The sequence below is a fragment of the Pseudophryne corroboree genome, chromosome 9 (genome assembly GCF_028390025.1).
Source record: "Pseudophryne corroboree isolate aPseCor3 chromosome 9, aPseCor3.hap2, whole genome shotgun sequence".
NCBI classification, from domain to species: domain Eukaryota; kingdom Metazoa; phylum Chordata; class Amphibia; order Anura; family Myobatrachidae; genus Pseudophryne; species Pseudophryne corroboree.
The window spans coordinates 474483272-474507494 of record NC_086452.1 but is presented as its reverse complement, the minus strand read 5'-3'; the positions used below and the strand labels follow the sequence as shown (position 1 = coordinate 474507494).

Below are 24223 nucleotides of genomic sequence, written 5' to 3'. Positions count from 1 at the left end.
TACATGGGTTGGGGGCACTATATGAGGTATGTAATGTGAGGAGACTGGGGGTACATGGGTTGAGGGCGCTAAATGAGGTATGTGATGTGAGGAGACTGGGGGTACATGGGTTGGGGGCGCTATATGAGGTACATGATGTGAGGAGACAGGGGGTACATGGGTTAGGGGGCGCTATATGGGATGTGAGGAGACTGCGGGTACATGGGTTGGGGGCACTATATGTAATATGTGATGTGAGGAGACTGGGGGTACATGGGATGGGGGTGCTATATGAGGTACATGATGTGAGGAGACTGGGGGTACATGGGTTGGGGGCACTATATGAGGTAAGTGAGGAGGCTGGGGGTACATGGTTTGGGGGCACTATATGAGGTATGTGATGTGAGGAGACTGGGGGTACATGGGTTGGGGGCACTATATGAGGTATGTGATATGAGGAGACTGGGGGTACATGGGTTGGGGGCGCTATATGACACATGTGATGTGAGGAGTCTGGGGATACATGGGTTGGGGGCACTATATGAGGTATGTGATGTGAGGAGACTGGGGGTACATGGGTTGGGGGCACTATATGAGGTATGTGATGTGAGGAGACTGGGGGTACATGGGTTGGGGGCACTATATGAGGCATGTGATATGAGGAGACAGGATATACATGGGTTGGGGGCACTATATGAGGTACGTAATGTGAGGAGACTGGGGGTACATGGGTTGGGGGCGCTATATGAGGTATGTGATATGAGGAGACTGGGGGTAAATGGGATGGGGGCGCTATATGAGGTACATGATGTGAGGAGACTGGGGGTACATGGGTTAGGGGGCGCTATATGAGGTATGTAATGGGAGGAGGCTGGGGGTACATGGGTTAGGGGGCGCTATATGAGGTACATCATGTGAGGAGACTGGGGGTACATGGGTTAGGGGGCGCTATATGAGGTATGTGATGTGAGGAGACTGGGGGTACATGGGATGGGGGCGCTATATGAGGTACATGATGTGAGGAGACTGGGGGTACATGGGTTAGGGGGCGCTATATGAGGTATGTAATGGGAGGAGGCTGGGGGTACATGGGTTAGGGGGCACTATATGAGGTACATGATGTGTGGAGACTGGAGGTACATGGGTTAGGGGCGCTATATTAGGTACATGATGTGAGGAGACGGGGTACATGGGTTGGGGGCACTATATGAGGTATGTGATGTGAGGAGGCTTGGGGATACATGGGTTGCGGGCACTATATGAGGTATGTGATATGAGGAGACTGGGGGTACATGGGTTGGGGGCACTATATGAGGTACGTAATGTGAGGAGACTGGGGGTACATGGGTTGGGGGCACTATATGAGGTAAGTGAGGAGGCTGGGGGTGCATGGGTTGGGGACACTATAAGAGGTATGTGATGTGAGGAGACAGGAGGTGCATGGGTTGGGGGCACTATATGAGGTACGTAATGTGAGGAGACTGGGGGTACATGGGTTGGGGGCACTATATGAGGTAAGAGAGGAGGCTGGGGATACATGGGTTGGGGGCACTATATGAGGTATGTGATGTGAGGAGACAGGAGGTGCATGGGTTGGGGGCACTATATGAGGTACGTAATGTGAGGAGACTGGGGGTACATGGGTTGGGGGCACTATATGAGGTAAGTGAGGCTGGGGATACATGAGTTGGGGGCACTATATGAGGTACGTAATGTGAGGAGACTGGGGGTACATGGGTTGGGGGCACTATATGAGGTAAGTGAGGAGGCTGGGGATACATGGGTTGGGGGCACTATATGAGGTACGTAATGTGAGGAGACTGGGGGTACATGGGTTGGGGGCACTATATGAGGTAAGTGAGGAGGCTGGGGGTGCATGGGTTGGGGGCACTATATGAGGTACGTAATGTGAGGAGACTGGGGGTACATGGGTTGGGGGCACTATATGAGGTAAGTGAGGAGGCTGGGGATACATGGGTTGGGGGCGCTATATGAGGTATGTGATGTGAGGAGGCTGGGGGTACATGGGTTGGGGGCACTATATGAGGTATGTAATGTGAGGAGACTGGGGGTACATGGGTTGAGGGCGCTAAATGAGGTATGTGATGTGAGGAGACTGGGGGTACATGGGTTAGGGGGCACTATATGTAATATGTGATGTGAGGATACTGGGGGTACATGGGTTGGGGGCGCTATATGAGGTACATAATGTGAGGAGACTGGGGGTACATGGGTTAGGGGGCGCTATATGAGGTATGTGATGTGAGGAGACTGGGGGTACATGGGATGGGGGTGCTATATGAGGTACATGATGTGAGGAGACTGGGGGAACATGGGTTGGGGGCACTATATGAGGTATGTGATGTGAAGAGACAAGGGGTACATGGGTTAGGGGGCGCTATATGAGGTATGTGATATGAGGAGGCTGGGGATACATGGGTTGGGGGCACTATATGAGGTATGTGATGTGAGGAGGCTGGGGGTACATGGGTTGGGGGCACTATATGAGGTATGTGATGTGAGGAGGCTGGGGGTACATGGGTTGGGGGCACTATATGAGGTATGTGATGTGAGGAGACTGGGGGTACATGGGTTGGGGGCACTATATGAGGTATGTGATGTGAAAAGACAAGGGGTACATGGGTTAGGGGGCGCTATATGAGGTATGTGATGCGAGGAGCCCGGGGGTACATGGGTTGGGGGCACTATATGAGGTATGTGATGTGAGGAGGCTGGGGGTACATGGGTTGGGGGCACTATATGAGGTATGTGATGTGAGGAGACTGGGGGTACATGGGTTGGGGGCACTATATGAGGTATGTGATGTGAGGAGACTGGGGGTACATGGTTTGGGGGCACTATATGAGGTATGTGATATGAGGAGACTGGGGGTACATGGGTTGGGGGCGCTATATGACACATGTGATGTGAGGAGTCTGGGGATACATGGGTTGGGGGCACTATATGAGGTATGTGATGTGAGGAGACTGGGGGTACATGGGTTGGGGGCACTATATGAGGTATGTGATGTGAGGAGTCTGGGGATACATGGGTTGGGGGCACTATATGAGGTACGTAATGTGAGGAGACTGGGGGTACATGGGTTGGGGGCGCTATATGAGGTATGTGATGTGAGGAGACTGGGGGTACATGGGATGGGGGCGCTATATGAGGTACATGATGTGAGGAGACTGGGGGTACATGGGTTAGGGGGCGCTATATGAGGTATGTAATGGGAGGAGGCTGGGGGTACATGGGTTAGGGGGCGCTATATGAGGTACATCATGTGAGGAGACTGGGGGTACATGGGTTAGGGGGCGCTATATGAGGTATGTGATGTGAGGAGACTGGGGGTACATGGGATGGGGGCGCTATATGAGGTACATGATGTGAGGAGACTGGGGGTACTTGGGTTAGGGGGCGCTATATGAGGTATGTAATGGGAGGAGGCTGGGGGTACATGGGTTAGGGGGCGCTATATGAGGTACATCATGTGAAGAGACTGGGGGTACATGGGTTAGGGGGCGCTATATGAGGTATGTAATGGGAGGAGGCTGGGGGTACATGGGTTAGGGGGCGCTATATGAGGTTCATCATGTGAGGAGACTGGGGGTACATGGGTTAGGGGGCGCTATATGAGGTATGTGATGTAAGGAGGCTGGGGATACAAGGGTTGGGGGCACTATATGAGGTATGTGATGTGAGGAGGCTGGGGGTACATGGGTTAGGGGGCGCTATATGAGGTATGTGATGTGAGGAGACAGGGGGTACATGGGTTGGGGGCACTATATGAGGTAAGTGAGGAGGCTGGGGGTACATGGGTTGGGGGCACTATATGAGGTATGTGATATGAGGAGACTGGGGGTACATGGGTTGGGGGCACTATATGAGGTATGTGATGTGAGGAGGCTGGGGATACATGGGTTGGGGGCGCTATATGACACATGTGATGTGAGGAGTCTGGGGGTACATGGGTTGGGGGCACTATATGAGGCATTTGATATGAGGAGACAGGAGGTACATGGGTTGGGGGCACTATATGAGGTATGTAATGTGAGGAGACTGGGGGAACATGGGTTGGGGGCGCTATATGAGGTACGTAATGTGAGGAGACTGGGGGTACATGGGTTAGGGGGCGCTATATGAGGTATGTGATGTGAGGAGACTGGGGGTACATGGGATGGGGGCGCTATATGAGTTACATGATGTGAGGAGACTGGGGGTACATGGGTTGGGAGCACTATATGAGGTATGTGATGTAAGGAGGCTGGGGGTACATGGGTTGGGGGCACTATATAAGGTATGTGATGTGAGGAGGCTGGGAATACATGGGTTAGGGGGCGCTATATGAGGTATGTAATGGGAGGAGGCTGGGGGTACATGGGTTAGGGGGCGCTATATGAGGTACATCATGTGAGGAGACTGGGGGTACATGGGTTAGGGGGCGCTATATGAGGTATGTGATGTGAGGAGACTGGGGGTACATGGGATGGGGGCGCTATATGAGGTACATGATGTGAGGAGACTGGGGGTACATGGGTTAGGGGGCGCTATATGAGGTATGTAATGGGAGGAGGCTGGGGGTACATGGGTTAGGGGGCGCTATATGAGGTACATCATGTGAGGAGACTGGGGGTACATGGGTTAGGGGGCGCTATATGAGGTATGTGATGTAAGGAGGCTGGGGATACATGGGTTGGGGGCACTATATGAGGTATGTGATGTGAGGAGGCTGGGGGTACATGGGTTAGGGGGCGCTATATGAGGTATGTGATGTGAGGAGACAGGGGGTACATGGGTTGGGGGCACTATATGAGGTAAGTGAGGAGGCTGGGGGTACATGGGTTGGGGGCACTATATGAGGTATGTGATATGAGGAGACTGGGGGTACATGGGTTGGGGGCACTATATGAGGTATGTGATGTGAGGAGGCTGGGGATACATGGGTTGGGGGCGCTATATGACATATGTGATGTGAGGAGTCTGGGGGTACATGGGTTGGGGGCACTATATGAGGCATGTGATATGAGGAGACAGGAGGTACATGGGTTGGGGGCACTATATAAGGTACGTAATGTGAGGAGACTGGGGGTACATGGGTTGGGGGCGCTATATGAGGTACGTAATGTGAGGAGACTGGGGGTACATGGATTAGGGGGCGCTATATGAGGTATGTGATGTGAGGAGACTGGGGGTACATGGGATGGGGGCGCTATATGAGGTACATGATGTGAGGAGACTGGGGGTACATGGGTTGGGGGCACTATATAAGGTATGTGATGTGAGGAGGCTGGGGATACATGGGTTGGGGGCACTATATGAGGTATGTGATGTGAGGAGGCTGGGGATACATGGGTTGGGGGCACTATATGAGGTATGTGATGTGAGGAGGCTGGGGATACATGGGTTGGGGGCACTATATGAGGTATGTGATGTGAGGAGACTGTGGGTACATGGGATGGGGGCGCTATATGAGGTACATGATGTGAGGAGACTGGGAGTACATGGGTTGGGGGCACTATATGAGGTATGTGATGTGAGGAGGCTGGGGATACATGGGTTGGGGGCACTATATGAGGTATGTGATGTGAGGAGGCTGGGGATACATGGGTTGGGGGCACTATATGAGGTTTGTGATGTGAGGAGGCTGGGGATACATGGGTTGGGGGCACTATATGAGGTATGTTATGTGAGGAGACAGGGGGTACATAGGTTGGGGGCACTATATGAGGTATGTGATGTGAGGAGACTGGGGGTACATGGGTTGGGGGCACTATATGAGGTAAGTGAGGAGGCTGGGGGTACATGGGTTGGGGGCACTATATGAGGTATGTGATATGAGGAGACTGGGGGTACATGGGTTGGGGGCACTATATGAGGTATGTGATATGAGGAGGCTGGGGGTAAATGGGTTGGGGGCACTATATGAGGTATGTGATGTGAGGAGACTGGGGGTACATGGGTTGGGGGCACTACATGAGGCATGTGATATGAGGAGACAGGAGGTACATGGGTTGGGGGCACTATATGAGGTACGTAATGTAAGGAGACTGGGGGTACATGGGTTGGGGGCGCTATATGAGGTACGTAATGTGAGGAGACTGGGGGTACATGGGTTAGGGGGCGCTATATGAGGTATGTGATGTGAGGAGACTGGGGGTACATGGGATGGGGGCGCTATATGAGGTACATGATGTGAGGAGACTGGGGGTACATGGATTAGGGGGCGCTATATGAGGTATGTGATGTGAGGAGACTGGGGGTACATGGGATGGGGGCGCTATATGAGGTACATGATGTGAGGAGACTGCGGGTACATGGGAAGGAGGCGCTATATGAGGTATGTGATGTGAGGAGACAGGAGGTACATGGGTTGGGGGCACTATATGAGGCATGTGATATGAGGAGACAGGAGGTACATGGGTTGGGGGCGCTATATGAGGTACGTAATGTGAGTAGACTGGGGGTACATGGGTTGGGGGCACTATATGAGGTAAGTGGGGAGGCTGGGGGTACATGGGTTGTGGGCACTATATGAGGTATGTGATATGAGGAGACTGGGGATACATGGGTTGGGGCGCTATATGAGGTACATGATGTGAGGAAACTGGGGGTACATGGGTTATGGGGCGCTATATGAGGTATGTGATGTGAGGAGGCTGGGGGTACATGGGTTGGGGGCACTATATGAGGCATGTGATATGAGGAGACTGGGGGTACATGGGTTGGGGGCACTATATGAGGTATATGATGTGAGGAGACTGGGGGCGCTACATGAGGTATGTGATGTGAGGAGGCTGGGGGTACATGGGTTGGGGGCACTATATGAGGTACGTGAAGTGAGGAGGCTGGGGGTACATGGGTTGGGGCACTATATGAGGTAAGTGAGGAGGCTGGGGGTACATGGGTTGGGGGCGCTATATGATGTATGTGATGTGAGGAGGTTGGGGGCACTATATGAGGTAAGTGAGGAGGCTGGGGGTACATGGGTTGGGGGCGCTATATGAGGAATGTGAAGTGAGGAGACTGGGGGCACTATATGAGGTAAGTGAGGAGGCTGGGGGTACATGGGTTGGGGGCGCTATATGAGGAATGTGATGTGAGGAGACTGGGGGCACTATATGAGGTAAGTGAGGAGGCTGGGGGTACATGGGTTGGGGGTGCTATATGAGGAATGTGATGTGAGGAGACTGGGGGCACTATATGAGGTATGGGAAGTGAGGAGGCTGGGGGTACATGGGTTGGGGGCACTATATGAGGTAAGTGAGGAGACTGGGGGTACATGGGTTGGGGGCACTATATGAGGTAAGTGAGGAGACTATGGGTACATGGGTTGGGGGCACTATATGTGGTAAGTGAGGAGGATGGGGGTACATGGGTTGGGGGCACTATATGTGATGTGAGGAGACTGGGGGGTACATGGGTTGGGGGCACTATATGAGGTAAGTGAGGAGGCTGGGGTACATGGGTTGGGGGCACTATATGAGGTAAGTGAGGAGGCTGGGGTACATGGGTTGGGGGCACTATATGAGGTAAGTGAGGAGGCTTGGGTACATGGGTTGGGGGCACTATATGAGGTAAGTGAGGAGGCTGGAGGTACATGGGTTGGCGGCACTATGTGAAGTCTGTGTTATATTGCAGGATCCAGTGTTTAAATTGGATATAAAGAGGCTGGAGGACGGGAAGGGGCGGTGTCCGTATGATCCTAAACACACATCAGCTTCTGTGCTTGTCGGTGAGAAGAAGCTATTCATGTTCTGTTATCAGTACAATTACCCCCTCCTCATCAGTACAATTACCCCCTCCTCATCAGTACAATTACCCCCTCCTCCTCATCAGTACAATTACCCCCTCCTCCTCATCACTACAATTACCCCCTCCTCATCATCAGTACAATTACCTCCTCCTCATCAGTACAATTACCCCCTCCTCATCATCAGTACAATTACCTCCTCCTCATCATCAGTACAATTACCTCCTCCTCATCAGTACAATTACCCCCTCCTCCTCATCAGTACAATTACCCCCTCCTCCTCATCAGTACAATTACCCTCTCCTCATCATCAGTACAATTACCTCCTCCTCATCAGTACAATTACCCCCTCCTCCTCATCAGTACAATTACCCCCTCCTCCTCATCAGTACAATTACCCCCTCCTCCTCATCAGTACAATTACCCCCTCCTCATCAGTACATTTACCCCCTCCTCATCATCAGTACAATTACCCCCTCCTCATCATCAGTACAATTACCTCCTCCTCATCAGTACAATTACCCCCTCCTCATTATCAGTACAATTACCTCCTCCTCATCAGTACAATTACCCCCTCCTCATCAGTACAATTACCCCCTCCTCATCATCAGTACAATTACCCCCTCCTCATCATCAGTACAATTACCCCCTCCTCATCAGAACAATTACCCCCTCCTCATCATCAGTAGAATTACCCCCTCATCATCATCAGTACAATTACCCCCTCCTCATCAGTACAGTTACCCCCTCCTCATCAGTACAGTTACCCCCTCATCATCATCACTACAATTACCCCCTCCTCATCATCAGTACAATTACCCCCTCCTCCTCATCAGTACAATTACCCCCTCCTCCTCATCTGTACAATTACCACCTCCTCATCAGTACAATTATGCCCTCCTCATCATCAGTACAATTACCCCCTCCTCATCATCAGTACAATTACCCCCTGCTCATCATCAGTACAATTACCCCCTCCTCATCAGTACAATTACCTCCTCCTCATCATCAGTACAATTGCCCCCTCCTCATCATCAGTACAATTACCCCTCCTCCTCATCATCAGTACAATTACTCCCTCCTCCTCATCATCAGTACAATTACCCCCTCATCATCATCATCATCATCAGTACAATTACCCCCTCCTCATCATCAGTATAATTACCCCTTCCTCATCATCAGTACAATTACTCCCTCCTCATCAACAGTACAATTACCCCCTCCTCCTCCTCCTCCTCCTCATCATCATCATCATCAGTACAATTACCCCCTCCTCATCATCAGTACAATGACTCCCTCCTCATCATCAGTACAATTACTCCCTCCTCCTCATCAGTACAATTACCCCCTCCTCCTCCTCTTTCTCCTCCTTCTCCTCATCATCATCATCATCAGTACAATTACCCCCTCCTCATCATCAGTACAATTACCCCCTCCTCATCATCAGTACAATTACTCCCTCCTCATCATCAGTACAATTACCCCCCCCTCCTCATCAGTACAATTACCCCCTCCTCAACATCAGTACAATTACCCCCTCCTCATCAGTATAATTACTCCCTCCTCCTCATCAGTAAAATTACCCCTTCCTCATCAGTACAATTACTCCCTCCTCATCAGTACAATTACCCCCTCCTCATCATCAGTACAATTACCCCCTCATCATCATCAGAACAATTACCCCCTGCTAATCATCAGTACAATTACCCCCTCCTCATCAGTACAATTACCCCCTCCTCCTCATCAGTACAATTACCCCCTCCTCATCAGTACAATTACACCCTCCTCCTCATCAGTACAATTACCCCCTCCTCATCATCAGTACAATTACCCCCTCCTCATCATCAGTACAATTACTCCCTCCTAATCAGTACAATTACCCCCTCCTCCTCATCAGTACAATTACCCCCTCCTCCTCATCAGTACAATTACCCCCTACTCCTCATCAGTACAATTACCCCCTCCTCATCATCAGTACAATTACCCCCTCCTCATCATCAGTACAATTACCCCCTCCTTATCATCAGTACAATTACTCCCTCCTCATCAGTACAATTACCCCCTCCTCCTCATCACTACAATTACCCCCTCCTCATCAGTACAATTACCCCCTCCTCATCCTCAGTACAATTACCCCCTCCTCATCAGTACAATTACCCCCTCCTCCTCATTACTACAATTACCCCCTCCTCATCAGTACAATTACCCCCTCCTCATCCTCCGTACAATTACCCACTCCTCATCATCAGTACAATTACCCCCTCCTCATCAGTACAATTACCTCCTCCTCATCATCAGTACAATTACCCCCTCCTCCTCATCAGTACAATTACCTCCTCCTCATCCTCAGTACAATTACCCCCTCCTCATCATCAGTACAATTACCCCCTCCTCATCAGTACAATTACCCCCTCCTCATCATCAGTACAATTACCCCCTCCTCATCAGTACAATTACCCCCTCCTCCTCATCACTACAATTACCCCCTCCTCATCAGTACAATTACCCCCTCCTCATCAGTACAATTACCTCCTCATCATCATCATCAGTACAATTACCCCCTCCTCCTCATCAGTACAATTACCCCCTCCTCATCTTCAGTACAATAACTCCCTCCTCATCAGTACAATTACCCCCTCCTCCTCATCACTACAATTACCCCCTCCTCATCAGTACAATTACCCCCTCCTCATCCTCAGTACAATTACCCCCTCCTCATCATCAGTACAATTACCCCCTCCTCATCAGTACAATTACCCCCTCCTCCTCATCAGTACAATTACCTCCTCCTCATCATCAGTACAATTACCCCCTTCTCATCAGTACAATTACCCCCTCCTCAGCATCAGTACAATTACCCCCTCCTCAGCATCAGTACAATTACCCCCTCCTCCTCATCAATACAATTACCTCCTCCTCCTCATCAGTACAATTACCCCCTCCTCCTCATCAGTAAAATTACCCCCTCCTCCTCATCGGTAAAATTACCCCCTCCTCCTCATCAGTACAATTACCCCCTCCTCATCAGTACAATTATCCCCTCCTCATCAGTACAATTACCCCCTCCTCATCATCCGTACAATTACCCTCTCCTCATCATCATCAGTACAATTACCCCCTCCTCATCAGTACAGTTACCCCCTGCTCAAGCCGCAAATATATACATTACTGACACACACAATACTGTTCACATATCTCACAACACACACCTCTCCCATACACTGCCTCCTGCAGCAGCATCTCCTGATATATACCCTGCCTGACACTGCCATAGACAGTGACACCACATATATACACACTGACACCACCATATACACATACTGCATTCCCAAATACACACTGACACCACCATATACACATACTGTATTCCCATATACACACTGACACCACCATATACACATACTGCATTCCTATATACACACTGACACCACCATATACACATACTGCATTCCCATATTCACACTGACACCACATATACACATACTGCATTCCCATATACACACTGACACCACCATATACACATACTGCATTCCTATATACACACTGACACCACCATATACACATACTGCATTCCCATATACACACTGACACCACCATATACACATACTGTATTCCCATATACACACCGACACCACCATATACACATACTGCATTCCCAAATACACACTGACACCACCATATACACATACTGTATTCCCATATACACACTGACACCACCATATACACATACTGCATTCCTATATACACACTGACACCACCATATACACATACTGCATTCCCATATTCACACTGACACCACATATACACATACTGCATTCCCATATACACACTGACACCACCATATACACATACTGCATTCCTATATACACACTGACACCACCATATACACACTGATACCACCATATACACATACTGCATTCCCATATACACACTGACACCACCACATACACATACTGCATTCCCATATACACACTGACACCACCATATACACATACTGCATTCCTATATACACACTGACACCACCATATACACATACTGCATTCCAATATACACACAGACACCACCATATACACATACTGCATTCCTTTATACACACTGACACCACCATATACACACACTGACACCACCATATACACAGTGACACCACCATGTAGACATCCTGCATTCCTATATACACACACTGACATGGCCATATACACATACTGCATTCCAATATGCACAATTACACATACTGCATTACTATATACACACTAACACCACCATATACACATACTGCATTACTATATAAACACTAACACCACCATTACACATACTGCATTCCAATATACACACAGACACCACCATATACACACTGTTAGGAATATTTGTGTTTTGTTTTGCCTTGCATTACCTCATTCCTGCCTCTAGGGGTCTCACTTGTTGCCTCAGGTCTGAATGGCAGTTGCACACTGCCTCTGCAGGGTAATTACCTGATTGTGTGCACCTGGAGCCCAACACCCTGCTGCTATTTAACTCCAGCTCACAGGCACTTAGTTGCAGATCATTGCGGTTCCGTATGGAGTGAGACTGGGCTCTCTCCAGTAACCCTGTCCAGATTCTGCCTTATTTGCTTCTTGGAGACTTCCCTGCAGTTTGCTAAAACGCATGTGCCTTGCTTCTGGACTTCTTACCCTGCCAGTTCAACATCTACATTTCTGGACTATTATTTGCAGTTTGTTTCCATTCCTGCCTGATCACTTCATTTTTGGTATGTTATTTTTCCCCTGCTTGATTTAAACCCGGATTTCTTCATGTTTATTTTGCATCTATGTTTAACCTGAAATATTCCATTTATCGTGTTTTGTTCCATGTAATCAAGCATCCAGTTTATATTTATTTTTACCACCACTTTTTCCACAATAAACTTTACTTAATTTTCACCTGGCTTCAGCTGACATCTTTCCAAGCACGCACACACAGAGAACTCTAGAAATCGTTACAGAATGATCTGCCAAAATAAACGTGTGCAGGAGTTTTGTTTTGATTCAACTGAATCTCATAAAATGGCTTCACTTCAGAAAGGTTCCCTGCCTCTCAAGTTTTTGCCGTTTTTGAGTTCTGCATTGCTGGTGGATTTCAGAGAGAAACTGGAGGGTATTCAAATCCTATCTTCAGAGATACTGTCTGCTCTGCCTGAAGATTCAGTAAGGTTACCTGCTCCCTTTAAGGAGACGCAGGAAAAAAGGGGAAAAGATCAGTCTGGTACTCTCAATTCTGGCTGCTGTTTTTCTAGCGTAAGCAAAGGCAAGTTTTGGAGTTTTCCACGACCCAGTCTCTCTGAGGAAGAAAGGAGACATAGAAGGGATAAGAAGCTCTGTTTTTATTGCGGCAGGTCGGGACATTTTATTCAGTTATGTCCTGCTCGCAAACATAAAAAGAGCTTTCCTCATTCTGCCATAGTGCCAAATTCTGCTCAGTTATGCCACTGTGGTGCTCAAATTTCGAAAGGAGGGGTGTCCGGCCAAGCGACCCCAGGAGGGGTGTCCGGCCCAGCGACCCCAGGAGGGGTGTCCGGCCCAGCGACCCCAGGAGGGGTGTCCGGCCCAGCGACCCCAGGAGGGGTGTCCGGCCCAGCGACCCCAGGAGGGGTGTCCGGCCCAGCGACCCCAGGAGGGGTGTCCGGCCCTGCGACCCCAGGAGGGGTGTCCGGCCCTGCGACCCCAGGAGGGGTGTCCGGCCCTGCGACCCCAGGAGGGGTGTCCGGCCCAGCGACCCCAGGAGGGGTGTCCGGCCCAGCGACCCCAGGAGGGGTGTCCGGCCCTGCGACCCCAGGAGGGGTGTCCGGCCCTGCGACCCCAGGAGGGGTGTCCGGCCCTGCGACCCCATGAGGTCCCCGTTGCCCTTGCCTCACGGCATGAGGTCCGAGAGGTGCCCGCTTCGCCAGAGGTCCGAGAGGTGCCCGCTTCGCCAGAGGTCCGAGAGGTGCCCGCTTCGCCAGAGGTCCGAGAGGTGCCCGCTTCGCCAGAGGTCCGAGAGGTGCCCACTTCGCCAGAGGTGCCCGCTTCGCCAGAGGTCCGAGAGGTGCCCGCCTCGCCAGAGGTCCGAGAGGTGCCCGCCTTGCCAGAGGTCCACGCCTTGCCAGAGGTCCGAGAGGTGCTCGCCTTGCCAGAGGTCCACGCCTTGCCAGAGGTCCGAGAGGTGCCCGCCTTGCCAGAGGTCCGAGAGGTGTCCACCTTGCCAGAGGTCCGGCCAAGGCCTGTCCAGCCCCAGGAGGGGGCTCTGCCTGTCCAGCCCCAGGAGGGGGTTCTGCCTGTCCAGCCCCAGGAGGGGGTTCTGCCTGTCCAGCCCCAGGAGGGGGTTCTGCCTGTCCAGCCCCAGGAGGGGGTTCTGCCTGTCCAGCCCCAGGAGGGGGTTCCGCCTGTCCAGCCCCAGGAGGGGGTTCCGCCTGTCCAGCCCCAGGAGGGGGTTCCGCCTGTCCAGCCCCAGGAGGGGGTTCCGCCTGCCCAGCCCCAGGAGGGGGTTCCGCCTGCCCAGCCCCAGGAGGGGGTTCCGCCTGCCCAGCCCCAGGAGGGGGTTCCGCCTGCCCAGCCCCAGGAGGGGGTTCCGCCTGTCCAGCCCCAGGAGGGGGTTCCGCCTGTCCAACACCAGATAGAGGTGCCTGCCATGCCCGAGATCCAAGATTTGCCCGAGGATCTGCCTTACTTTTATGGAAATATCTCTCACTGTTTAGCTCTCTTCAGATATTATCTGAGTTTTGATGACTTGTCCCCTATTGATATCATTGCTAACGTATGTATGAGATTCAGAGGGAGGGCCTTGAAGTGGGTAAATGGTCTTATAGATAAGGGAGATCCAGTGTTACAAGATTTGCCCGGTTTCCTCAAGGCTGTGACCGAAAGATTCAGTCCACCAACTGTCCTCACGCTCCTAGATGAATCTACTAAGGTGTGCCCCTCTGAGAACCTGCCTTTGCAGTCTGGGGAGCACCCTCAGTTTTTCAGATGTGGGCAGGTATCTCTAGGTGTTCACGCAGATTGCTCGGCAAGTTTAACATCTACAAGTTTACCATCCGCTCTTGATTCCATCCAGGAAAATAAGAGGTCAGTTCTACCGCTGGGTGGTGGCTCCGACTCTGAGAGTGAGCTTCTGGATGATCCGAGACTCGTTTTTGATGGACCTGTATTGCCTAATAGTGTCTTTGTGACACCTTCAAATAGGGTTAGGCAACCCAGAAAGAAAAAAGGAAAAAAGAAGAGAAGGTGAACTTTGAGGCGTCTGGAATCCGCCTGTTTAAGGGGGGGATAATGTTAGGAATATTTGTGTTTTGTTTTGCCTTGCATTACCTCATTCCTGCCTCTAGGGGTCTCACTTGTTGCCTCAGGTCTGAATGGCAGTTGCACACTGCCTCTGCAGGGTAATTACCTGATTGTGTGCACCTGGAGCCCAACACCCTGCTGCTATTTAACTCCAGCTCACAGGCACTTAGTTGCAGATCATTGCGGTTCCGTATGGAGTGAGACTGGGCTCTCTCCAGTAACCCTGTCCAGATTCTGCCTTATTTGCTTCTTGGAGACTTCCCTGCAGTTTGCTAAAACGCATGTGCCTTGCTTCTGGACTTCTTACCCTGCCAGTTCAACATCTACATTTCTGGACTATTATTTGCAGTTTGTTTCCATTCCTGCCTGATCACTTAATTTTTGGTATGTTATTTTTCCCCTGCTTGATTTAAACCCGGATTTCTTCATGTTTATTTTGCATCTATGTTTAACCTGAAATATTCCATTTATCGTGTTTTGTTCCATGTAATCAAGCATCCAGTTTATATTTATTTTTACCACCACTTTTTCCACAATAAACTTTACTTAATTTTCACCTGGCTTCAGCTGACATCTTTCCAAGCACGCACACACAGAGAACTCTAGAAATCGTTACACACACATTGCATTCCCATATACACACTGACACCACCATATACACATACTGCATTCCCATATACACACTGACCGCACCATATACTGCATTCCTATATACACACTAACACCACCATATACATATACTGCATTCCCATATACACACTGACACCACCATATACACATACTGCATTCCTATATACACACTGACACCACCATACACATACTGCATTCCCATATACACACTGACACCACCATATACACATACTGCATTCCTATATACACACTGACACCACCATATACACATAATGCATTCCTGTAAACACACTGACACCACCATATACACATACAGCATTCCTATATACACACTGACACCACCATATACACATACTGTATTCCCATATACACACCGACACCACCATATACACATACTGCATTCCCATATACACACTGACACCACCATATACACATACTGCATTCCTATATACACAGTGTTACCACAATATACACATACTGCATTCCCATATACACAATGACACCACCATTCACACATACTGCATTCCCATATACACACTGACACCACCATATACACATATTGCATTCCTATATACACACTGACACCACCATATACACATACTGCATTCCCATATATACACTGACACCACCATATACACATACTGCATTCCCATATACACACTTACTGCACCATATACACATACTGCATTCCCATATGCACTTACACTACCATATACACATACTGCATTCCCATATGCACTTACACTACCATATACACATACTGCATTCCCATATACACACTGACACCATCATATACACATACTGCATTCCTATATACACACTGACACCACCATATACACACACTGCATTTCTGTAAACACACTGACACCACCATATACACATACTGCATTTCTGTGTAAACACTGTCACCACCATATACACATACTGCATTCTTATATACACACTGACACCACCATATACAAATACCACATTTTTATATACACACTGACACCACCATATACACATACTGCATTCCTATATACACACTGACACCACAATATACACATACCGCATTACTATATACACACTGACACCACCATATACACATACCGCATTCCTATATACACACTGACACCACCATATACACATACTGCATTCGCATATACACACTGACACCACCATATACACATACTGCATTCCTATATACACACTGACACAATATACACATACCGCATTCCTATATACACACTGACACCACCGTACACATACTGCATTCCCATATACACACTAACACCACCATATACACATACTGCATTCCTATATACACACTGACACCACCATATACACATACTGCATTCCCATATACACACAGACACCACCATATACAAATACCACATTTTTATATACACACTGACACCACCATATACACATACTGCATTCCTATATACACACTGACACCACAATATACACATACCGCATTACTATATACACACTGACACCACCATATACACATACCGCATTCCTATATACACACTGACACCACCATATACACATACCACATTCCTATATACACACTGACACCACCATATACACATACTGCATTCGCATATACACACTGACACCACCATATACACATACCACATTTCTATATACACACTGACACAATATACACATACCGCATTCCTATATACACACTGACACCACCATATACGCATACTGCATTCCTATATACACACTGACACCACCATATACACATACCACATTCCTATATACACACTGACACCACCATATACACATACTGTATTCCCATATACACACTAACACCACCATATACACAAACTGCATTCCTATATACACACTGACACCACCATATACACATACCGCATTCCTATATGCACACTGACACCACCATACACATACTGCATTCCCATATACACACTAACACCACCATATACACATACTGCATTCCTATATACACACTGACACCACCATATACACATACCGCATTCCTATATACTAGTGATGAGCGGATTCGGTTTTACTCGGTTCTCAAAACCGAATCTTATTGGCTATCCAAAACACGTGACATCAGTGAGCCAATAAGATTCGGTTTTGAGAACCGAGTAAAACCGAATCCGCTCATCACTACTATATACACACTGACACCACCATATACACATACTGCATACCTATATACACACTGACACCACCATATACACATACCGCATTCCTGTATACACACTGACACCACCATATACACATAATGCATTTCTGTATATTACTGTGTTTTTGCTTCTAAAGTATCTTTACTGTCTTAAACGTTTTTGCTGCTGCCTATTTTCCATTCCTATCTGCCAGGGGATGAAATATACTCTGGAGTTGCTACTGATCTTATGGGGCGAGATTTCACCATATTCCGGAGCTTGGGAAGACGCCCTCCTCTGCGCACAGAACAGCATGATTCCCGCTGGCTGAATGGTGAGTTCCGCTCCCTGCCCCAGCCTCTGGGGGCAGCAATATTTACAGGGCAAACACAACATATAATGTGTTGCATACACGTCTGACAGCGCTCACACAGTGGGCATGCAGGTTGTACAACGGGCACACAGGTGAAACAGCAGGTATGCAGGTCACATAGAAAGTATGCAAATCACACAGTGAGTATATACATCACATAGCGGTCACATAGTGTGCATGCAGGTCACACAGCAAGCATGGAGATCACACAACATACACACAGGTAACACAGCAAGCATGGAGATCACACAGCATACATACAGTTCACACAGCATACATACAGGTCACACAGCGAGCATGGAGATCACACAGCATACATACAGGTCACACAGCGAGCATGGAGATCACACAGCATACATACAGGTCACACAGCAAGCATGGAGATCACACAGCATACATACAGGTCACACAGCGAGCATACATACAGGTCACACAGCATACATACAGGTCACACAGCATACATACAGGTCACACAGCGAGCATGGAGATCACACAGCACACATACAGGTCACACAGCGAGCATGGAGATCACACAGCATACATACAGGTCACACAGCGAGCATGGAGATCACACAGCATACATACAGGTCACACAGCATACATACAGGTCACACAGCGAGCATGGAGATCACACAGCAAACATACAGGTCACACAGCAAACATGGAGATCACACAGCATACATACAGGTCACACAGCATACATACAGGTCACACAGTGAGCATGGAGATCACACAGCATACATACAGGTCACACAGTGAGCATGGAGATCACACAGCATACATACAGGTCACACAGCATACATACAGGTCACACATGTCGCATGGAGATCACACAGCGAACATGGAGATCACACAGAGTTCATACTCTGGGCATACAGGTCGCACAGCAGGCATAGTAGGCATAGTAGGTATACAGGTCCCACATTGAGCATACAGATGGTGCAGAAGTCAAACAGCGAGCATACGGATCACACAGCGAACATGGAGATCACACAGCATATATACAGGTCACACAGCGAGCATGGAGATCACACAGCATACATACAGGTCACACAGTGAGCATGGAGATCACACAGCATACACACAGGTCACACAGCGAGCATGGAGATCACACAGCATACATACAGGTCACACAGCATACATACAGGTCACACAGTGAGCATGGAGATCACACAGCATACATACAGGTCACACAGTGAGCATGGAGATCACACAGCATACATACAGGTCACACAGTGAGCATGGAGATCACACAGCATACATACAGGTCACACAGCATACATACAGGTCACACAGTGAGCATGGAGATCACACAGCATACATACAGGTCACACAGTGAGCATGGAGATCACACGGAGTTCATACTCTGGGCATACAGGTCGCACAGCAGGCATAGTAGGCATACAGATGGCGCAGAAGTCACACAGTGGGCATACATGATAGCACAGTGAGTATACAGATCACATAGAGGGGGCACAAAGGTCATACAGCAAGAACGCAGATCACACAGCCAGCATACAGATCACACAGCAAGCATACAGATCATACAGCGAACATGGAGATCAAACAGCATACACACAGGTCACACAGCGAGCATACGGATCACACAGCATACATACAGGTCGCACAGCAAGCATGGAGATCACACAACATATACACAGGTAACACAGCAAGCATGGAGATCACACAGCATACATACAGGTCACACAGCGAACATGGAGATCACACAGCATACATACAGGTCGCACAGCAAGCATGGAGATCACACAGCATACATACAGATCACACAGCGAGCATGGAGATCACACAGCATACATACAGGTCACACAGCATATATACAGGTCACACAGTGAGCATGGAGATCACACATGTCGCATGGAGATCACACAGAGTTCATACTCTGGGCATACAGGTCGCACAGCAGGCATAGTAGGTATACAGGTCCCACATTGAGCATACAGATGGTGCAGAAGTCAAACAGCGAGCATACGGATCACACAGCGTACATGGAGATCACACAGCATACATACAGGTCACACAGCGAGCATGGAGATCACACAGCATACATACAGGTCACACAGTGAGCATGGAGATCACACAGCATACATACAGGTCACACAGTGAGCATGGAGATCACACAGCATACATACAGGTCACACAGCATACATACAGGTCACACAGTGAGCATGGAGATCACACAGAGTTCATACTCTGGGCATACAGGTCGCACAGCAGGCATAGTAGGCATACAGATGGCGCAGAAGTCACACAGTGGGCATACATGATAGCACAGTGAGTATACAGATCACATAGAGGGGGCACAAAGGTCATACAGCAAGAACGCAGATCACACAGCGAGCATACAGATCACACAGCGAGCATACAGATCACACAGCCAGCATACAGATCACACAGCGAGCATACAGATCATACAGCGAACATGGAGATCAAACAGCATACACACAGGTCACACAGCGAGCATACGGATCACACAGCATACATACAGGTCGCACAGCAAGCATGGAGATCACACAACATACACACAGGTAACACAGCAAGCATGGAGATCACACAGCATACATACAGGTCACACAGCGAACATGGAGATCACACAGCAAGCATGGAGATCACACAGCATACATACAGGTCGCACAGCAAGCATGGAGATCACACAGCATACATACAGATCACACAGCGAGCATGGAGATCACACAGCATACATACAGGTCACACAGCAAGCATGGAGATCACACAGCATACATACAGGTCACACAGCGAGCATGGAGATCACACAGCATACATACAGGTCACACAGCGAGCATGGAGATCACACAGCATACATACAGGTCACACAGCATACATACAGGTCACACAGCATACATACAGGTCACACAGCGAGCATGGAGATCACACAGCATACATATAGGTCACACAGCGAGCATGGAGATCACACAGCATACATACAGGTCACACAGCGAGCATACAGATCACACAGCAAGCATGGAGATCACACAGCATACATACAGGTCACACAGTGAGCATGGAGATCACACAGCATACATACAGGTCACACAGCGAGTATGGAGATCACACAGCATACATACAGGTCACACAGTGAGCATGGAGATCACACAGCATACATACAGGTCACACAGTGAGCATGGAGATCACACAGCATACATACAGGTCACACAGCATACATACAGGTCACACAGCATACATACAGGTCACACAGTGAGCATGGAGATCACACAGTGCGCATGGAGATCACACAGCGAGCATGGAGATCACATGGAGTTCATACTCTGGGCATACAGGTCGCACAACAGGCATAGTAGGCATAGTAGGTATACAGGTCCCACATTGAGCATACAGATGGCGCAGAAGTCACACAGTGGGCATACATGATAGCACAGTGAGTATACAGATCACATAGAGGGGGCACAAAGGTCATACAGCAAGAACGCAGATCACACAGCCAGCACTTAATCCACACAGCCAGCATACAGATCACACAGCCAGCATACAGATCACACAGCGAGCATGCAGATCACACAGTGGTCATACACTGGGCATACAGATCCCACATTGAGCATACAGGTCATTCAGAGGTCACACAGCGGGCATACAGATCACACAGCAGGCATACATGATAGCACAGTGAGTATACAGATCACACAGTGGTCACAAAGCGAGCATACAGATCACACAGAGGGGGCACAAAGGTCATACAGCAAGCATGCAGATCACACACTGAGCATGCAGACCACACAGCATGCAGATGACACAGAGAGCACGCAGATCACACAGCATGGGTGCAGATGTCACAGAGCACACAGATCACACAGCGACAGATCACACAGCCAGCACACAGATGACACAGAGAGCATGCAGATCACACAGCGACAGATCACACAGCATGGGTGCAGATCACACAGTCAGCACACAGATGACACAGAGAGCATGCAGATCACACAGCGACAGATCACACAGCATGGGTGCAGATCACACAGCCAGCACGCAGATGACACAGCGAGCCCGTAGATAACATAGCATGGGTGCAGATGACACAGCACGCAGATCACACAGCGACAAATCACACAGCATGGGTGCAGATGACACAGCACGCAGATCACACAGAGAGCACGCAGATCACACAGCATGGGTGCAGATGACACAGCATGCAGATGACACAGAGCACGCAGCGACAGATCACACAGCATGGGTGCAGATGACAGAGCACGCAGATCACACAGCGACAGATCACACAGCATGGGTGCAGATGACACAGCACGCAGATGACACAGAGAGCACGCAGATCACACAGCGATAGATCACACAGCATGGGTGCAGATCACACAGCCAGCACACAGCACACAGATGACATAGCGAGCACGCAGATCACACAGCATGGGTGCAGATGACACAGAGAGCACGCAGATCACACAGCGACAGTTCACACAGCATGGGTGCAGATGACACAGCACGCAGATGACACAGAGAGCATGCAGATCACACAGCCACAGATCACACAGCATGGGTGCAGATGACACAGCACGCAGATCACACAGCGACAAATCACACAGCATGGGTGCAGATGACACAGCACGCAGATCACACAGAGAGCACGCAGATCACACAGCATGGGTGCAGATCACACAGCCAGCACACAGATGACACAGAGAGCATGCAGATCACACAGCGACAGATCACACAGCATGGGTGCAGATCACACAGCCAGCACACAGATGACATAGCGAGCACGCAGATCACACAGCGACAGATCACACAGCATGGGTGCAGATGACACAGCACGCAGATGACACAGAGAGCACGCAGATCACACAGCGACAGATCACACAGCATGGGTGCAGATGACACAGCACGCAGATCACACAGAGAGCACGTAGATCACACAGCGACAGATCACACAGCATGGGTGCAGATCACACAGCCAGCACACAGCACGCAGATGACACAGAGAGCACGCAGATCACATAGCATGGGTGCAGATGACACAGCACGCAGATGACACAGAGAGCACGCAGATCACACAGCGACAGTTCACACAGCATGGGTGCAGATGACACAGCACGCAGATGACACATAGAGCACGCAGATCACACAGCATGGGTGCAGATCACACAGCCAGCACACAGATGACACAGAGAGCATGCAGATCACACAGCCACAGATCACACAGCATGGGTGCAGATGACACAGCACGCAGATCACACAGAGAGCACGCAGATCACACAGCGACAGATCACACAGCATGGGTGCAGATCACACAGCCAGCACACAGATGACACAGAGAGCATGCAGATCACACAGCGACAGATCACACAGCATGGGTGCAGATCACACAGCCAGCACACAGATGACATAGCGAGCACGCAGATCACACAGCGACAGATCACACAGCATGGGTGCAGATGACACAGCACGCAGATGACACAGAGAGCACGCAGATCACACAGCGACAGATCACACAGCATGGGTGCAGATGACACAGCACGCAGATCACACAGAGAGCACGTAGATCACACAGCGACAGATCACACAGCATGGGTGCAGATCACACAGCCAGCACACAGCACGCAGATGACACAGAGAGCACGCAGATCACATAGCATGGGTGCAGATGACACAGCACGCAGATGACACAGAGAGCACGCAGATCACACAGCGACAGTTCACACAGCATGGGTGCAGATGACACAGCACGCAGATGACACAGAGAGCACGCAGATCACACAGCGACAGTTCACACAGCATGGGTGCAGATCACACAGCCAGCACACAGATGACACAGAGAGCATGCAGATCACACAGCCACAGATCACACAGCATGGGTGCAGATGACACAGCACGCAGATCACACAGAGAGCACGCAGATCACACAGCGACAGATCACACAGCATGGGTGCAGATCACACAGCCAGCACACAGATGACACAGAGAGCATGCAGATCACACAGCGACAGATCACACAGCATGGGTGCAGATCACACAGCCAGCACACAGATGACATAGCGAGCACGCAGATCACACAGCGACAGATCACACA

At 49.6% G+C, this 24223-nt stretch overlaps 1 protein-coding gene across 2 annotated transcripts in view; it reads left to right on the top strand.

Annotated features, from left to right (window-relative positions):
- The window catches only part of LOC134958666 (semaphorin-3B-like), an 87877-nt gene that overhangs the window by 47024 nt on the left and 16630 nt on the right, over positions 1-24223 (top strand). For both annotated transcript variants that reach the window (XM_063941402.1, XM_063941403.1), the window contains exons 7-8: positions 7621-7714; positions 17995-18114. In XM_063941402.1, coding sequence (XP_063797472.1) covers positions 7621-7714; positions 17995-18114 — 214 coding nt within the window. The remainder of the gene's footprint in view (positions 1-7620; positions 7715-17994; positions 18115-24223) is intronic.